Source organism: Aethina tumida, chromosome 4 (assembly GCF_024364675.1).
Source record: "Aethina tumida isolate Nest 87 chromosome 4, icAetTumi1.1, whole genome shotgun sequence".
Taxonomy (NCBI): Eukaryota; Metazoa; Arthropoda; class Insecta; order Coleoptera; family Nitidulidae; genus Aethina; species Aethina tumida.
Genome location: NC_065438.1, coordinates 18,159,247 through 18,179,729, shown reverse-complemented (window position 1 = coordinate 18,179,729; position 20,483 = coordinate 18,159,247). Strand labels below are relative to the sequence as shown.

Genomic DNA, 20,483 nt, shown 5'->3' with positions numbered 1-20,483 from the left:
ACGACAACAATCTGTCGGAGTAGCGTGTGAAAATTTAATTTTAATTATTAACGTATCTCTAATAGGATAATTGATAGTATATAATTATTCTACAAGTATAAAATAAAAGTCTGCCAACGCTATTATTATTTTACCGTCTAGCGGTAAATTTGCATTAACATTGTAATGTAAACAAAACCATGTCTGATCTTTTGTTAATACACAACAAATTTAAAACACGAATAAATTTACATCAATTAAACATAAATATCATGTACGGAGAAGTCCGCGTTTCAGATGTAAAACATAGTTTTATATTTGCGTCTGGTGGGCGATATAAATTAACGAACTCGTGCACACGTGAGACACTAGAAACTCGACGCCGCGACGTTCTTGTTGTCGTTGTGCAACTCTTCAATAGAAACGGCTCCGTTCCGAGTTCTTTAGAGTGAGCTCTAAGAGATAATACAAACACGGTCACTCGTTGTGTCACTGACTCGTATTTTCTAACGTTTTGGGTCGAGGAGTATTGTAGGGCGTGTGGAAAGAAGAACAATTGAAGCATGAATATATTAGGTACTGGAAAAAGTTGTTACGTTTTTAATGCTTAACTATCAAGTAACGTGACTTTCTTTGAAATAACTTTTAATCAATAAAATACATGGTAATCGATGATTTTTTGCCAACGTACCTTAAGGAACTTCATGGTTCATGGAACTGAACCTCCTCTTCAGATTTAAATTATTATTAATTAATATATTTTTTAATTTAAATTAATTTTAATTTAAATTTATAATATATAACTCATTTTTTTAATTTAAATCAGAAATTTTATTTTTTTATTTAAATTAATTATTGTACATTTTAATTTTAAATTGAATATTTTATTATATTTAAATAATATATTTTTTTATTAACTAAATTCTTTGTATTTATTTCAGATATTTTTTAAATTTAAATTATTTACTTCAATAATTTTTAATTTTATATTAAATATTTTATTATTATTATTATTATTATTATTTTAATTAAAATGAAATATTTAATATATATTTTTTAAAATTAAATATTTAAATATTTTATTTTTTAATTTTAAATAATCTATTTTATTATTTTTTAAAATTCAAATTAAATATTTTAATTTTTTAAAATTTATATTACATAATTTTTTTATTATTTTTTATATTTAGATTAGACATTTTAAATTTAAATTAAAAATTAATTTTCAATTTTATATTAAATATTTTGTTATTTTTTTAATAAAAATTAAATATTTAAATATTTTAATTTTTTAAAATTTATATTACATATTTTTTTATTATTTTTTATGTTTAGATGAGACATTTTAAATTTAAATTAAAAATTAATTTCATCATCATTCATCTATTTTATTATTTTTTAAAATTCAAATTAAATATTTTAATTTTTTTGTTGATTAAATTTTTTGAATTTAAATGAGATATTTTTGAAATTTTTTTAAATTTAAATTAAAAATTAATTTTTAATTTAATATTAAATATTTTATTTATTTATTTTTTAATTTAAATGAAATATTTAATATTTTTTAATTTAAATTAAATTTTTCAACTTTTTTTTATTTCATAATAAAAATTTTATTATATTTTTTAATTTTAAATTATATATTTTATTATTATTTTTAATTCAAACAAAATATTTTGACTTTTTAACATTTATATTAAATAATTTATTTTTTTATTAAAATTAAATTCTTTAAATTTAAATCAGATATTTTTAAATTGAATATATCATTAATTTTTAATTTTATATTAACTATTTTATTTTATATTTTTCTTAATTTAAATTGAATATTTTATTTTATTTTTTTTTTTAATTTAAATTGAATATTTTATTATTTTTTTTAATTGAAATTAAAAATTTATATTTTTATAAAAAAAATTTATATTTAAATTAGATATTTTTTAAATTTAAATTAAATATTTCAATAATTTTTTAATTTTAAATAAAATATTTTATTTCTTTTTTAATTTTTATGAAATATTTTATTTATTTAAGTTAAATTAAGTTTTATTATTTTTTAAAATTAAATTTTTTTTACAGGTGTACGTTAGGTTTTATAACTTTTAACACTGACTCCTTTGTGGCCGACATGCGACCTCTAGACATAAATCTTGATGCGCATTGTGATTAGGGCCACATGTGACGGGTGTTCCCTACCACGTGCCCGAATTAATTTTCTTTTCAAAGTCTTTTGTTGCATTTTTAAGGGTATAAGGTGTCTGAGCCTGGTCAGGTGTAAATCCGGATAAAAAAGCAAGTGTCGAGGTCAATGAAACGATTTAAAACTGTACCAGACGTGGCGATTCCACGTAATTCAATTACTGGCGCTTAAGGCACGCTGCATTTAAGACCTTATTGATTCTGATTAGATTACTTTAAATAACAAGCGATCAATTGATACAATCATTGAATTTATCAGCGTTGTTTGTATCATAAAAACCTATGAGCCACACATTTATGTTATCAGGCAGGATACAGCACACAACAGAGTTTCATTACAGTTTCAACTACGTTTCCGCGGAAATATGATGATAACGCCAAGGCAAATTTGTACATCACAGATAAACATTTATAATTCCGAAATCCCCCCTCAAATTACATTTTCTAGGATAATAAATATCGGCGGCTTCTTCTATTTTCTTAAGCCGAAACGAATATAGAAGGGCATCAGCACAGATATTTATAAATCTGACTGCATCTGCATAACAATCTATCAAACTGTGTAAAACACAGGACAAGTGAGCATATCGCCGCAGACTTTGGTAAACAAACACTGATGCTGCTCCTCCGTTTTCTATCGTCATGCCAATGAATAATGCAGTAATTGTGTCATTTAAAAAATTCCTAGGAGGAAATATCCAGTGAGGATTTGTAAATTATGTGGAGAACCATAAATTGTATTTATAAACATGGAATTTATTTTTAGAGTCAAATAAAACTCAAACGTACTCTTCTCTGTGTTATTAATTTAATAAGCTCGATGAGTCTATGTAATGCCAGATTTATAGTGCAATAATCCAGTTATTGCCTGCACCTGGATTAAATATAGGAGTGTAATCAAACTTAAGTCGATGCATGGATAAGATGACGCATGTCAGCAAGTTAGTTATTACCAGATCTGTTGTGTAAGCTCTCTAAAACTGAAGACAACTTCTCATTTCATCACACCTTCTCGTAATTAAAAACTGATGCTGCTCCTCTGTTATCTGTCAGCATGCCAATGAATAATACAATAATTGTGACATTTAAAAAATTCCTTGTAGGAAATATGTTGTGAGGATTTGTAAGTTATGTGATGAACCATGTGGTGTATTTATAAACATGGAACTTATTTTTAACGTCAAATAAAATTTAAGCGTACTATGTTCAATATTTTTAATTTTGTAAGTAAGACACAAGTCAGTTTAATGCCAGATTTAAGGGGCAATATTTCATTTACTGTTTGCACCTGAATTTAACAGACAAGAATTATTCAATATGTCAGTCTGTGGAAAGAATTAGTTGATATATGTCAGCAAGTTTATAATTATCAGGCTTCTAGTGGAAATTATGTGAAACTCAAGGCAACCACTCATATCATCACAGTCTCTAGAAATTAAAAACTGATTTGTTTTTCTGTTTTCTGTCATCATGTTAATTAATAATACAATAATTGAGACATTTAAAAAACTCCTTGTAGGATAGATTTAGTGAGTATTTGAAAGTTATGTGGTAAACCATAAGTTTTATTAATATGAAATTTATTTTTAATGTCAAATAAAACTTAAGGGTACTTTGGTCAATTTTGTTAATTTAGTAAGCAAGATAAGTCAATTTAATGACAGATTTAACGTGCAATATTCCATTTAGTGTTAGAATATGGATTTAAGAGACAAGATTAATTAAATTCAAGTCAGTCTATGGAAAGAATGAGTTGAAATATGTCAGCAAGTTAGTATCACGTTTGTAGTGGAAACTATCTGGAACTGAAGACAACCACTCATATCGTCGCAGTCTCTAGAAATTAAAAACTGATATTGCTCCTCTGTTTTCTGTCATCATGCTAATTAATAATACAATATTTGAGGCATTTAAAAAACACCTTGTTGGACAGATTTTGTGAGTATTTGTGGTAAATCATAAGTTATATTTATAAATATGAAATTTATTTTTAATGTCAAATAAAACTTAAGGGTACTATGATCAATTTTGTTAATTTAGTAAGCAAGACAAGTCAATTTAATGCCAGATTTAACGTGCAATATTCCAATTACTGTTTGCACCTGGATTTGGAAGACAAGATTAATTAAATTTAAGTCAGTCTATGGAAAGAATGAGTTAAAATATGTCAGCAAGATTGTTAGTATCAGGTTTGTAGTGGAAACTCTCTGAAGCTGAAACTGAAGGCACCCACTCATATCGTCGCAGTCTCTAGAAATTAAAAACTGATGTTGCTCCTCCGTTTTCTGCTAATACAATAACTAAGACAAAAAATCACAATTCCTAATGCGTTTTAAATGATACTTTCGAATTAGCCATGTTTGGCACAAACGAGATGCCCGGTAAAAATTGATGGAAGTATATGGACGAGGATAAACTTCCACGTTTAATCTGCAAATTACATCGATGGATGCACTTAACTTTTCACTTCAATTACCGCCTTTCATAATTATCAATTACCATAATAATTAAAAACGCATTAGGATCGCCTTAAAGGCCTCCATTACTCGGCTAGACTGGCTGTAATGGCCTTTTCATAAATAATGCCCTCTTTGATAAACACTGACCGATTGGGTTTTATTGCCGCGATGAACTTTGAAAAGACGGATGTGCAGTTCAATTTGAAAATGTCACATTTCCTTCGTTTCTTTTATTTTTGTTATCGGTTGACCCGAATTTATCGAACAGTAAGTCCAATGTTGGCGGGGGAGTACAAAACGTTCTCTGTAGTGAAAACAAAAACTTTGTTTTCTTTAGACGAAACATTCGCGCTGTGTTACAAAACACATGTTCTGGATATTGACGGTTTTGCGGTTGTTTACCGCCGCATCCTGTTCTCGCGTTGATTTACACAAGGACGTGCACTAGCAGTACATTTGGGAAAAATAGTCGGCTGTGACTCACGCACACACACAGATGTCAATGTCTCATGTGTAAATAGTCGACAAAATAATTAGTGACCGGACTAATAAAAGTTTTATGTGTTTCCACTAGAAACCTGATAATTACTAAACTGCTTACACGTTTCGGCGTCTCGGCATTTCGATGGGGTGACTTGAATTTGATTAAATATGTGTCTAGGTGCAGCCGGATTAAAGCATATAACATTGACCAGAGTACGTTCAAGTTTTGTTTGGTGCCAAAAATAAATCCCACATTTATAAATGTAATTTATGGCTCACAACATAAATTACAAATACTTACAGCATCTTTACCAAGAGGAATTTTTTAACATGAGAATGTTACTGTATTATTCATTGACTTGACGATGGATACAGGAGAAGCAGCATCAATTTTTGTTAACGACTGTGACGATGGAAGTACTTATCTTGTGTTTAAAATAGTTTCCACCACAAAACCTGACAATTTTTAAATTGCTTACATGTTTCATTACGTCTTTATTTGATGGATCTTGATTAAACTTATGTGTTTCATTAAATCGGGCTTTAAACTGACTCGTCGAGTTTCAACTAATAACGTCGAACACAGTAAGTTTTATTTATATTATTATATAGTTATTGGTTTATTACATAATTAACAATTTCTTACAGAATCTTCCCTTAAATGACACAACTACTAGATTATTCTTTGGCATGTTGACATAAAACAGAGGTGCAGTATCAGTTTTTATTTACGAGGATCTCTGACGATATGAGTACTTATCTTCAGTTTTAGAGTGTTTTCACTATTAAACCTGATAATTACTTTCTTGCTGACATGTTTCATTATAGTCCTTTTGATGGGGGACTTAAATTTGATTAAATCTCTATAAATTAAAAACTGATGTTGCTCCTCTATTTTCTGTCTTCATGCAATTAATAATACAATAATGGAGACATTTAAAAAACTCCTTGTAGGACAGATTTTAGAGTATTTGGAAGTTTCGTGGTAAACCATAAGTTGTATTTATAAATATAAAATTTATTTTTAACATCAAATAAAATTTAAGGGTACTATGGTCAATTTTATTAATTTAGTAAGCAAGACAAGTCAATTTAATGCCAGATCTAACGTGCAATATTCCATTTACTGTTTGCACCTGTATTTAAGAGACAAGATTCCTTAAATTTAAGTCAGTCTATGGAAAAAATGAGTTAGAATGTCAACAAGTTAGTAAGTACCAGGTTTGTAGTGGAAACTCTCTGAAACTGAAAGCAGCCACTCATATCGTCACAGTCTCTAGAATTTTAAAACTGATGTTGCTCCTCTGTTTTCTGTCATCATGCTAATTAATAATACAATAATTGAGATATTTAAAAAACTCTTTGTAGTAGAAGTTTATTCTCACTTCCATCAATTTCTGCCGGGCATCTTGTTTGAGCCAAAAACGGCAAAATCAAAAGTACCATTTCAAACGCATTAGGAACTGACGCACGTATTAGTACCGTTTTGATCCGTCCAAATAAAGTTCTCTACCTGTTGAGTTCACTTCCTGTTATCGTAATTAATAATAAACAACCTTGAGCCACCATTCTGGGTTAATTTATTCAGCACGTTACGAATCTGGCGAATTATTCCTTGTAACTGGTTTGCCAAGTCCAAATTGAAAAAATAAAAAAAACGGTAGTGGGCGTGAATTATGCGCAGGAATTCCGTGATCCAGGTGCCCATCACATCGTCCACATTGTCGCCTGCCAAAGGGCACAAGTTCACAGTTGTGTAATTCCGACCGGGCTATTTCTGGAATGAAATACTGCATCGGTGACGGTGGCAATGCGGGAGATGAATTGATTGGAAAGGTCACAATTCCTTCAGGGGCCCTTCGCGACGATCGTTTAACCTTTTGCGGACGTTTACGTCAATGTGGTCGATTTATTAGAGGAAATACACTCCCCGGTTTCTTGATGGACAATTACGACAGACGGAGACGTTAACGATTCACGTCAGGTTGTTCGTGGCCTATGGAATTATTTACCATTTTCCCGGAGTCTGGCCTGTTGAAATCCTCCACAATGTGCCACTGGAATTTTAATACCCGATTACCATATCATTAAATGGCGGAAAAGATATTCCAGTGTTTGTTTACATTTGAATAAACCATAATTCTCGTATTGGTTTGTATGGCAGGATAAAAACCATTATGATTGTGTATTATGTAGGAAATAATCTACGTTCTTTCAATTTTAACAACAACCAATTTTCATTGGTTTTCAAACAACTATTAAACGGTTTAATATTAAGGTCTTTGTGCTCACAGTCGGTCGTGCTCTGTTTGTTAACTATGTGAACGATCTCTTCTAAATTCTACAATAAATGGCGCCATTAACGGTGGTAATTATAGAATTTAGTGACGATGAAATTGGCGCCTGAAAAATGCATGTTAACCAACAGGAAATGCCGACGTAAAAATCTTGAATTGTCACGCATGCAACATCAGGTTTTAGTCATTATCTATGTGGTTTTACATATAAAATAATCAATCTATATTAAATTCAAGTACTTTCTGGTACTCTTTGGTTTAATTTTAATCATTTTATCGTGTAGCCATCAAATTGCATTCATTTACTGCTCCACATATTTTTAAATACATATGCTATTGCTATTCTAAATTAGAAAAAATTTAAGTACTTTGGTATTGTTTGGTCCAATTTTAATAATTACATTGAGTAACAGAATAATTTGTTAATTTTCATAGCTTTAAATATCAAAAATTGTTCCATACATTCAATTGGTCTAAACTGGCACAATTCAAGTACTCTCTGGTACTGTTTTGTACAATTTTAATAATTACATTCAATAACAGAATAATTTGGTAATCTTCATAGTTTTAAATACCAAAAATTGTTTCATATATTCTTCCAATCTAAACTAGCTAAATTCAGGTACTTTCTGGTAGTACTTGGTACAATTTTAATAATTACATTCAATAACAGAATAATTTGGCAATATTGTTCCATATATTCTTCTAATCTAAACTAGTTAAATTCAGGTACTTTCTGGTACTACTTGGTACAATTTTAATAATTACATTGAATAACAGAATAATTTGGCAATCTTCATAGTTTTAAATACCAAAAATTGTTCCATATATTCTTCTAATCTAAACTAGCTAAATTCAGGTACTTTCTGGTACTGCTTGGTACAATTTTAATAATTACATTGAGTAATAGAATAACTTGATAATCTTCATAGCTTTAAATATCAAAAATTATTCCATATATTCTTCTGATTTAAACTAGCTAAATTCAAGTATTGTCTGGTACTCTTTGGTACAATTTTAATAATTACATTCAATAACAGAATAATTTGGTAATCTGCATAGTTTTAAATATCAAAAATTGTTCCATATATTCTATTGGTCTAAACAAGCAAAATTCAAGTACTGTCTGGTACTGTTTGGTACAATTTTAATCATTACATTGAATAACAGAATAATTTGATAATCTTCATAGTTTTAAATACAAAAAATTGTTCCATATATTCTTCTGACATAAATAAGCACAATTCAAGTACTGCCTGGTACTGTTTGGTACAATTTTAATAATTACATTGAGTAACAGAATAATTTGGTAATCTTCATAGTTTTAAATACCAAAAATTGTTCCATATATTTTGCTGGTCTAAACTAGCACAATTCAAGTACTTTCTGGTACTGTATGGTATAATTTTAATCATTACATTGAATAACAGAATAATTTGTTAATTTTCATAGTTTTAAATATCAAAAATTGTTCCATATATTCTCCTTTTCTAAACTAGCAAAATTCAAGTACTTTTTGGTACTGATTGGTACAATTTAATTATTACATTGTATACAGAATCTTTAATTTAATGCTGTTATCAAATTAGATTCAATTGATAATAGTTATAAATAAAAAGTATTCATTCCAAAATTCAAGCACTTTATAATAAATGGCGCCATTTAGAGTTCTAATTATAGAATTTAGTGACGACGAAATTGGCGCCTGAAAAATGCATGTAAACCAACAGGAAATACCGGCGTAAAATACTAGAGTTGTTATGAATACAATATCATGTTATAATCATTACATCGTGTAATAGTAATATAGTGTAGTTATCAAATTAGATTTATATGATCTATATAGTTTTAAATACAAAATAATCGTTCTGGCTACTCTAAAATAGCCATATTCGAATATTTTCTTGAACTGTAATTTAGCTAATCAATGAAGAAATGATTTTGAGTAACTGAATTAAATTTGACTTCAATTTACCATAATTAGTTTGATGGCTGTTAAAAATTACTCACCATTCCTTAACGAAATTACCAAACATTTTAATACCTGAATAGCCCTTAATTGTAAGGGATTTCCCCCAACTTCGTCTATATAAAAGGCTCTTAATTATTATACTCGAGTCCCCCATTTACATCAGTTAAACGGGAACGTTGCATTATTCCCAGACCGTAGTAGATACGATGTGACATAATATTTCATAAACCGCTCTTTACACTTTCACTCTCACGATTTTCGAGAATCCGTAACGCAACTTTCCCTTCGCCGCTTAATTACGGGTACGGTTCGAACGTCTAGCAATTTTTATGCCGTTCGCAATTTAGCTCAAAATTATCTTACGAGACAAGATTAAACTTGCACATTGCAGTTCGTATTGATCGCACAGTGAGACCGAGCAATAAAACCGCAATTTGGCATCAATCCCAACAGACCTAATCCGGAACCCCACAGAAAAATCCGGTCCACGCGTCCAGCCAGACAGACCCCGATCCAGCGGGAAGGCCAATGTTTACAAGTTACGTTAGGTTAGGCACAGTATTGATCCGTGTGGATCTCCCCCGAAATTATTACAAGGGGGGCGCCCACCGAAAGATCCATCGATGTTGCCAGGGAAATTAGGGTAGGAAAACTGGCAAAAGGTTTTTCATTGTTGACAGGTCTGGGGGTATTTTATTGCCGGCTTCCTTGCGCCCCGTTTTTCGGCATAGGTGGGAGATAAGCCGGCACGATAAAGTTTTGTAATCCATAAAGATAATTTTATGATGGCGTCGGGGGGCGCAGCCAGGCACCTGTTTTGTTTATGTGCGAACGATAACATTATTACAACAAACTGGTTGACATCTGTAGCTTTGGAATATTGGTAAATTGAAATACTAGGATTAAAGAAATCACACTTGCTTTTTCTAAATATAGAACGTGATTGATAAAAAGCTGATTACAGTGTTTGTAATACTAACGCTACACCGAATTATCTTAAACATTCAATTGCCAATGATTTGTACGCCGTTAGGAATATTAAAATCGTACGTCCAGAGAATGCAAAACACAAGAGACATTTATTTTTATTTCATTTATATGAAAATATATATTTTTACAGAATTGAGCTAGACATAAATATAGCAACTTTAATTTTGCTGCTTATTTTAAATTGAATATTTTATATTTTTATTATAAATTAAATATTTTATAATATTTTTTATTTTAAATTGAATATTTTATATTTTTTTATTTTAAATTGAATATTTTGTAATATTTTTTACTTTAAATTAAATATTTTGTCAATTTTTTTAATTTTAAACCGAATATTTTATATTTTTTAATTTTAAAGTGAATATTCTATAAAATTTCTATTATAAATTGAATATTTTGTCATTTTTTACTTTAAACTGAATATTTATATACTTTTTTATTTTAAATTGAATATTTATTAATGAATTTTATAATTTTTTTATTTTTAAATTGAATATTTTGTAATTTTTTTACTTTAAATTGAATATTTTGTCAATTTTTTTAATTTTAAGTCGAATATTTTATATATTTTTTAATTTTGAAGTGAATATTTTAAATATTATTTTTATTTTAAATTGAATATTTTGTATATTTTTTACTTTAAATTGAATATTTTATGATTTTTTTAATTTTAAATCGAATATTTTATACATTTTTTAATTATTAAACGTATATTTTATAATATTTTTATTATAAATTGAATATTTTATAATATTTTTATTGTAAATTGAATAGTTTATATTTTTTATTTTAAATTGAATACTTATTAATGAATTTTATATTTTTTTAATTTTAAATCGTTCATTTTATATATTTTAAAGTGAATTTTTATTGTAAATTGAATATTTTATAATATTTTTTATTTTTAATTGAATATTTTATATTTTTTTTATTTTAAATTGAATGTTTTATATATTTTTTTAATTTTACTTGTTTATCTCGGTCTTCATAACGCTGAATTACAATTTCTCTTACAGTTTTGTTTCCACCAATAATTAGATAATCATAATAAGCAATAGACAACTAGTAAATAATCGATTTAAATTCACAGGGAGCAATGAAAGACAATAAAGTAAAAAGTTGCTATAATTTTGTCAATTGAAAAATAAAAAAAATAGTTAATTTTTTAAAGAAACAAATTAAATTGACCAACTGCATGCTAGACTGAAGAAAAAACTATAAATAATATAGGTTTTGACATCCAATTCAAGTAGTTTTAATAAGTTGCTATAATTATGGCCACTACTGTCAGTGGATCAGTATTTAATGGATCACCAATTTGATTACAAGTTGATAAATAAAACAATGAAATTGGACCATGTTGTGATTAAATTAAATTACGAATTCAATTAAAGTTTGTCGAATAAGCGACCAAGAAACATAAATTTTAACAGCCTCTTATATTTATGTTCCCGATAGATCTGACATATTTCAATCAGGACCTTCTAGATGAATGGGAAATGTTTATTAAATTGTTTATGGTGCTGGAATGGATTAAGAGAAAGTGATATCATTGCAGTACTAAAAAAACCTTTGTGAATTAATTTATGTAAAACAAAATTAATGAGAAATACTCTAAACTATTTAATTAACATAATATTTTACATATTTCAATATAATAATTTAATTTTTCTAGACTGAAGTTAATTTTTAACTACAATGAATGAATTTATAAAAGTATTACATCTAATAAAGATTGACAATTTTTTTCGTAGGTACTAGTTTCTCTAATTTTTTTATTAATATCTGAAACGATTGACTTCCTCTTGGTCCTGACTACACTGAATTATAATTTTTCTTACAGTTTAACTTCGACCAATGATTAAATAATAAATATTATAAGTAAACAATCGATTTAAATTCACAGTGAATACAACACACAATGGACATTTATTTCCGTTTGTGCCCCAACATACAGAAACTGGCAATTACTTTTCAGATATCCCCAGACGTCCTTCGCCAAGACAACCGCATTTTTTGCCGGTGCTTCATTTCCACCGTGACTGATTTTAATAACTCCGGCCCGCACTAAAAACATTTATCGCATCGCGACAATTAATAAACGTACAATCGGAATAGTAAAATGAGTCACATTCAACGTTTAACTGGGTCATTTACATTCATCAACGCCGCACAACCATGCAATTGAATTGGCCGTGTGAAAAAATCGCAGTGCAACATTTAAATCGCCGGTAATGACGGATAATGGCACTTCTTCGAACCTCCGAGAGGTCGTCACGGTGCAGGAGCAAAACGGAACGATGGCAGATACGAAGACATCCTTTGTTTTTAAGTAAACAATGCGTCGATGGGAATAACAACCCCCGGGTCTCTGTCTGCGTCCATTAGGGAGATTAATATTGAAAAACGTAAGAATTTTATAATCCAACAGGTAGTTCGAAAACCGGTTCGGATTTTTGTGGGCTTAAGGCGCAAAAGACCCAAAGGGGGACATCTTACACGTCTCTTATTAGATAACCCCCAGGTTTGTTGTTACTTCAGTTTATCCGAAGTTTTTCATAACTAATACTCAACCGACACTAAATTCACGCAGTAACTAAGTAAATAAACGTTTTTCACAAGTTTTTTGAAGCAACTTACAGACTTACAAGTATGTATTAACATTCGGCACTTCTTCCAAACTATTACCTCCGCCACTATTTACGTTACTTCTTCGACCCGACAAAATATAGAACCAACATAATTTCACAACAACAACAACAACGCAGTTCCAAAATAACGAGTAAAACATTTGGGATTCAAGGGACTTTGCGGGGTGTTTTAAAAAATGCACCAACCTGCAATGACAGTATCGCTAAGGTTGTACTTTTCGTTCGCCTTCGGGAAATCCTTCAGCTTGCGGTTGCTGAGCTTCAGCTCGCCACTCTGGTTCGCCTCCTCCAATATACGTTCGAGCGATCTAGTCAACTGGTTTTGTATGTGTCCATTTACATGAGTAACTAGCACTGCCATCATGCATGGCACGACCGCTTCTTCACTCACTCACTAACTGAATCGCGGTCGGCGATTTGGCCGATTCGAGGGCGAGCCTAGGCAAAGGTGATCCTCCAGATGGCGGCACACGTTGGGTTCGAACGTAATTGTGGAGTTCCTGTTCGTGGTTTGTGCTATTTTTGTCTAGATGGTGCTCTGGTTTTTTGTTAAAATTATAAAATTTATAACATCGGACTTTTTTATGAGACTTTAAAAGTTAGCATAAAACAAAACTTTATTTAATGACGATATTTCTGTATGTGCATTACATTATTACAAATTAATAAAATTAAATTATTGCATTATAATATTAACGGAAGAGTTTTTACTATTGGCGTCTAGATGGCGCCACAAAATTTGCTTTTTCAAAAAAATTGAATTTATATTCATATATATTTTAACATTTTAATGTAAATTGTTTGAAAATATATTAATTAACTACTGTTGCTACATGCAATATTATAAAAACTATTATTTTTTATTCTATAAATTGTTACATATATTTTATTGAATTGAGCTGGACATAAATATAGCAACTTTAATTTTGAAAAGAAATTTAATTATTAAATCTGTGTTTTTTAATTTAAAAATAACACTTTGTATAATAAACTTTGTTTTATAATTTTGACCTATCTCTGTGGTATAAACTCGATCATTTTTAGAATGTACGACAAGCCTATATTTCTACAGCTTATTGAATTGCTGTGATGATTTCATTTAAATTGATAAATTTTTATGACGAACTTGAATTTGTGTCTTAAATCGTTTTCATGTTGAAACATATTTATTAAGAGCATCATTTCTTCAATATACATCCCAGTACATATATCAGTCTAAAAGTGTCTACAACAGAAGAATCAGGGGATTCACATAGCATAATTAAACCGCCACCATGTGAAATTCTGTAAAAAATAAAAGCAACTATGCTAAGTAATTTTTGATTGTTACATTAATCCTAGGATCTATATTTAAAATATTTTAAAAACAATATTAAAGAGTGGGCGTTTTTATCTGTTATCAAACTGAGGCAAAGCTTCTACAACTGACAGTATTATATGTGTTTTGTGTTAAAAATTATGTGTCAATATCGTTGGAAAATTATTAGTGACAATGTGGGAAAAAATCAAAAAGTAAGTAATTTGATTAACTATGTGTGTATACCATACGCTAGTATTAAACAGTTGATATAATTAAATATTCCAATATTAATATTGATTTCAACCTTATATAACATTAAGATTTTTTATACATTAAATACATATTCTGCGTACTAACATATATAAATACATGTATATTTCAAAGGAATTTCAATTAACAATAGTTCGTTAAAATTTAAGTTTTTATTTAGAAGTCCAATTGGCTGAGACCTTATCTTATCAACCACTGATACAGAGATATAAAGCTTACATTTAAATAAACGTTCTCTAACACCAGGTAAACATTAGAATAATCGAAGTACGAATTTAGCAGTATTTAATAAAGCACTTTTTTAAAAGCACGATTAGATTATTACAATTAACAACACATTGTTTCGAACAGTTACTGGTACAACAACCACGTAAACATAATATGTGCGTTAGTTTAAAATGAAATGCAAGTGTTGCAAAAAGTAAGTTTAAATTTAAGTCTTTTATAATTCCATCCTCACCACCGCATCCCCAATTCGAACGGCGTAAGTTTGAATCTAGCGCGGGGGGGTTGTAAAGTGCGCGAGTCACGTTATCGAACAGCCCCTGATTTTCGGCCGAATCCACCTGACTTGTGTGATTATTATTGCTAAACATGTCAGCGTTTTTGCGTCGTTTCGCATGCCTTTCGTACCAGCACGACGTCAGGAAATCACCTGAACAATTATAATAGGTGAGCGAATGCTGCATGAAAAATTTTTTTTTAACATACGTTACGTTTGAATTGGGTTACATAATTTTCAACCCTGTTTTTTTCGGTGGTCAATAATAGGACAACGAATGATCCATTGATTTATTTTATTTATTTTATAAGATAAGAAATAATCCTCCCAATATTTATTTTTTTTATTTATAGTAAATCTCAAAAGAGATAACCATCTAAAATTTGTGTAGTGTTATTATTCATTAATACCATAACAAATATATTAATCTCCTGTTTATCTTTATACTCGCACGTGACATAGAAAATACTAATTTAATTTTTTAAAAAATTGCCTACTTTTTTATTTTTCAATTGACAAAATTATAGCAAATTTTTACTTTATTCTATTTCATTGCTCTCTTTTAATTTAAATCGATGATTTATTAATGGTATTAGCTTTTTATAATTATTTAATTATTGGTCTAAATATAACTGTAAGAAAAATTATAATTTAACGTTACCAAAACCTAAAGAAATAAGAAGTGATGGCTAAAGAAAGTGCCCAAGTGTTAGCTACAAAAAAATTTGTCTGAGTTCAAAAAATTTGAAAGAAAATCGATACAGGATAATTCGAATGTCAAAAACAATCCAATCTTATAGTCAACTGAAATTAAAGCCAACCTGGAGAAAATGGGACTAAATTAGTTCAAGGACTGTGAAAAGATGGTTAGTGAATGGGGGTTTGTTTGACCTCAGACTTACAAGAAAACCAATGGTTTCTACTAAAAATGTGTCCAATTTTGACTTGTTTACGACCCCATTCTCTGGACCACAGCACAGTCTATATTTAATTTATAAAAAAATGACGATTCTGCTCATGTGAAACATCCTACAGGGACGAAACTACACAAAAAGTTTGTTGTACACTCAATAAAACATGGTGGAGGCCCCTTTAGACTGATATTTATACAGGGACATATTAAACAACAATTTGCTTCCATATATTGAAGAATTGATCTTCTTAATATAGGATATTATATAAAGTATTAATGTCAAATTAAATAACACAGATTTAATCATTAAAAAACCTTTTCAAAATTAAAATTGCTATAAATTAATATTTTAACAGTCACATTAAATAAAAAAAAATATGGCTGAAATATTTAATACTTTAAAAAGTTGCTATAATTAAGACCAATGACCTAGTTTCAACAAAATTTGTTTTGTATACTCATCCATATTAGGACAAAATATTATTAAATAATGAAAGTTGATTGTTGCTTCTTACCGTGCGAAATGTTTACCTTAGATTCAGTCTTTTGGAGTTTTTTCGTGCTGACCCCAGTTTATTCTTCCCCTCACATTGGATCATCGAACGTTAGAGTGGAGTCATTAAAAATCTTAAATAGTTTTATCCACATTTTTAGTTTTTGATACCAAAGATCAATGAAATCTGGCCACTAGGTCTCCTGTCCTCTGTATATAGAAGTTAATATCATTAATGATTTATTTTGATACACTTGATAGACAAATCTATGAGGAAGATCTGTGAATATAATTGGAGTGATGAAGAAAACGACATCTTTGGTCAGAAACAGAATAAGGTCGTTTTTTTTGGCCCTACATAATAGACTCCAATTTTTATGGGGTTGTCACTGACTAAACATGTGTCATCATAGGTAGGAGACTTCCTCCAAGCAGATCTTCGGGGTCAAATTGAAATGAGATACCTCAGACCACTAGGTCTATGTCTTGTTTTCCTTGTCACTGAGGATATAAAGCGACTTCTTCTGTCCTCTATATGTAGTTATATCATTAATTACTTATTTTGATTCACTAGATACACAAATCTATGAGGAAGGTATATTTTAAAATCATGCAAATGGATGAACTATGATGATGTTTGGTGATTTTCTGGCCGTCTAATTGCAATGAAAACTTATTGTTCCTGTTTTGCTAAGTTGAGGCAATGTATGTTGGTAATTTCCAAAATATAAAATAATTATAAAAGAAAGCTCAATTAATTCTTTATTTTTTATTATTTATTATATAAGTGTCAAGTAAAATGTCACATCATAAGATTCCCAAAAAACCTAAACGCCACAAAAAGAATGTATTTGACTATGTACGCAGTGTCTTCACGAATGGAATGGACAGCAATGAACTACGATGGACTTTGACACTATGGATGTTGGGGTTTTTCGTTGGACTGCTCTACTTTCTAGACGTCTTCCAAATAGAAGAATACTATACAATTACAAATGCACCGGCACCTAATCACAGGTTTCAGACCAAGGAATCCTTAAAGGGATTCCTGGTCAAGACCAAGGGATGCAGGATACCTTACATGGACCCCATGGACAAGACAATAATCAAGTTCATTGAAAAATATGACCCACCTGTTTGCAATAAAGGTTACATCCGAATTTAATCCATCAGATACCGGTTAAAACGTTTTATGTTGCAGGTATACCGGCTTTATATGAGTCCAATTTTACATCATTATTTTTGCTAAATTCCTCGTTGCCTTTTTACAACGTGACCGATCCGGGCGAGCTAAAGTGCTGCTACCAGGCCGTAGAGCGCAAAGTGCCCCGCGACGACGAGCGCGACGACAAATTCAGGGTGAACGCCTCGTGCATCAGCTTCGGCGAATCGGTGAACATCACGGACGAATACGTAATGGTAAAATGTTACGTGAACGAGACGCGGATCTACAAAGACGTCTTCTGGTTCGTTCCGTCGAAGGTGAACGCCACCCAACGCAGACCCGTCGCACGGCGCCCTTTGAACGTGCTCATCGTCGGTTTGGACGCGGTCTCCAGGCTGAATTTGCACAGGCAAATGCCCAAAACTGTGGGTTACCTCAAGGAGATCGACGCCGTCGAACTGCTGGGTTATAACAAGGTCGGCGACAACACGTTCCCGAATCTCATCCCGGTGCTGACCGGTTTGTTTGAGGACGAGCTGGGGAGCACGTGCTGGAAGAAGGGCGGTCACTTCGACAACTGCACGTATCTGTGGGATTTGTACAAGGAGAAGGGGTTCATGACGTCGTTCGGTGAGGACGCCGCGTGGATGGGAATTTTCAATTACGTCAGACAGGGATTCATTAATCAGCCCACTGATTACGCTTACGGGTACTTCAACAAGTTCGCAGAGGGTCAGATAGGCAATTCGCACAACCTAAACGTGGACGAATGCATTGGTGCTAGGGATATTTACAAAGACTTACTGAAGTACATAACAAGACTTACGTCGAGGTTTCACATGGAGGACACACCATACTTTGCCTTCTATTGGGGTGCTAGTCTGTCGCACGACTATCTTAATAAACCTAGCATAGGCGACCAAATTTATTTGGAGTTTTTTAAGGATCTAAAGAAAAACGGCTACTTGGACAATACAGCGTTGTTCTTCATGAGCGACCACGGCATAAGGTGGGGCGGCATCCGCCAAACCTTCATGGGCCGAATGGAGGAACGACTGCCTTTCTTGTACGTCCGACTGCCGGATCAATACAAAAAGGAGTTCGCCCAAGCCTATAACAACCTAAAGGAAAACGTCCACAGATTGACCACACCTTTCGACCTGCACGAGACTCTGAAAGACCTCCTCAACCCGTTCGATCTCACCGACACCGTACTGCACAACAGGAACGACTCCAATAACAGAGGCATAAGTTTATTCAGCGAAATTCCAGGCGACAGAACGTGCCAGTCGGCAGCCATCCAGACACATTGGTGCACCTGCCAGAGCAGTTTAGAGATCGACAAGAACAGCAGCATGGTGGTTGAAGCTAGCAGCTACGCGGTTGCTTACATGAACAAATTACTGCAAGGCCACGGCGATTGTGCAGATTTAGCGCTCGACGAAGTGATCAACGCCAGAGCCTTGACTCACGGCGATCATATCTCGTTGGATGATCACAAAGTGTTCGACTATATGATCACCTTGAAGACCGCACCTGGTGGTGGCGTCTTCGAAACCACCGTGAGGGCGTTAAAGAATAAGAAATTTGAAGTATTGGGAACAATTAGCAGGCTCAATTTGTACGGGAAACAGAGTGCTTGCATTACCGATTTCCATTTGAAATTGTACTGCTATTGCAAAACGTTTTCGATTTGGGACAGCGGTAAGAAATTGGGTTTTCTGTGAAATTGAAATTTTGTAAGTCTATTCAGTCAATGCTATTCAAATATCTATCTATATTCATTTTATTGCTTTATAAAATTATACAACTTTGTCTGTGAATTTTACAGAAATACATATAACTAAATTGTTTAAATGTTTACCTATATTAAGGATTTAGTGGTTGTGTAATAATTTACATCTAATGTATACTTTTAATGGTATTGCAAAATCGCATTCACAATTACATCGTCTTTTCCCAACGCTAAAACAATAATAAAATTAAAACAACATAAATAAAATATTTGAATTATAATATATTTTATAGTTTTTTCTCGAATTTTTTGAATATCATTGGATTTAAAAGAATAGTACATATTCCCTTATTTTCCTTCAATTTAAAACGCTTTAAAATCATTTATCATTAAACCATATCATATAAATATATTATGTTTATATCAGTGTTATTTATATACAAGTTTTATTTATTATATGTTGTTAATGTTATAAAAACTGTTTCTGCAAAATATATATTACAAGCTTTAGTATTAATTTATATAAATAACTTTTAAGAATTTCTCATGAATCTTCTGTTTAATTTTAGTACAGTAAATCTATTCAGTGCCATTTTTAAATAAAATTTGAGCACTTGTGCCAACAAAATTTGTTTTAGAATTACTATACTGAACTTAATCAATCAACGGGATTTTGAGAACTTTAGAACAATTTAACCGATGCTATATAAATTTGAAATACCCAAACTTTGTAACCAGTGCTCTATTTAAAGTTGACATGTTACCCAAAAATCCTAGTGATATTGCTTGGTTTATAAAATGGAAGAACTTTGAATGTCGCAATTCAGTTCTTCAATTTTAGAAGTCGGCGGTTATTGAATTTCTACAAACGGAAACGTTTTCTATTCTAAATAATTATCCTAGAAAATGTTTAGTATAATTTGTTTAGGTTTTAGGAGAATCAAAATGTGATAATTACGATATGTTAAGCTTTATGTATCTACAACATATTCTAAAGTATTAAAACGTTGTTTTATAAAAAGCTTTTAATTAAATACTACAAGAAACATTTGGGTTTTAATTTTATAAGTAG

General features: G+C 30.8%; 2 protein-coding genes across 6 annotated transcripts in view; one reads left to right on the top strand and one right to left on the bottom strand.

Moving 5' to 3' along the window:
- Positions 1-13,432, bottom strand: part of LOC109599745 (leucine-rich repeat and calponin homology domain-containing protein) — a 45,095-nt gene extending 31,663 nt beyond the window's left edge. The window contains exon 1 of one of the 3 annotated variants that reach the window (XM_020015772.2): positions 13,220-13,432. In XM_020015772.2, coding sequence (XP_019871331.2) covers positions 13,220-13,397 — 178 coding nt within the window. In that variant the 5' untranslated portion in view covers positions 13,398-13,432. The remainder of the gene's footprint in view (positions 1-13,219) is intronic. The other 2 variants (XM_020015771.2, XM_020015773.2) reach the window with 2 other exon arrangements.
- A 1,057-nt stretch (positions 13,433-14,489) lies between these two features.
- On the top strand, positions 14,490-20,457 carry LOC109599737 (uncharacterized). 3 transcript variants are annotated; one of them, XM_049966382.1, is made up of 3 exons: positions 14,490-14,545; positions 17,379-17,659; positions 17,713-20,457. In XM_049966382.1, exons 1-3 carry the CDS (start codon positions 14,526-14,528, stop codon positions 19,401-19,403), a joined length of 1,992 nt encoding a protein of 663 aa, XP_049822339.1. In that variant the 5' UTR covers positions 14,490-14,525; the 3' UTR covers positions 19,404-20,457. The 3 variants fall into 3 exon arrangements, with proteins under 3 accessions (XP_049822339.1, XP_049822338.1, XP_019871321.1); XM_049966381.1 differs by lacking the exon at positions 14,490-14,545 and adding an exon at positions 14,924-15,024; XM_020015762.2 differs by lacking the exon at positions 14,490-14,545 and adding an exon at positions 15,159-15,275.
- Positions 20,458-20,483: the final 26 nt, after the last annotated feature.

What these genes read in the sequence shown, in the direction of transcription:
- LOC109599737 (XM_049966381.1), top strand. Translation starts at nt 15,002, where the DNA reads ATGAAATGCAAGTGTTGCAAAAA. An exon ending in AAATGCAAGTGTTGCAAAAA is followed by an intron (nt 15,025 to 17,378) that starts GTAAGTTTAAAT and finishes CTATGTACGCAG; the next exon opens with TGTCTTCACGAATGGAATGG. An exon ending in CCCACCTGTTTGCAATAAAG is followed by an intron (nt 17,660 to 17,712) that starts GTTACATCCGAA and finishes TTTATGTTGCAG; the next exon opens with GTATACCGGCTTTATATGAG.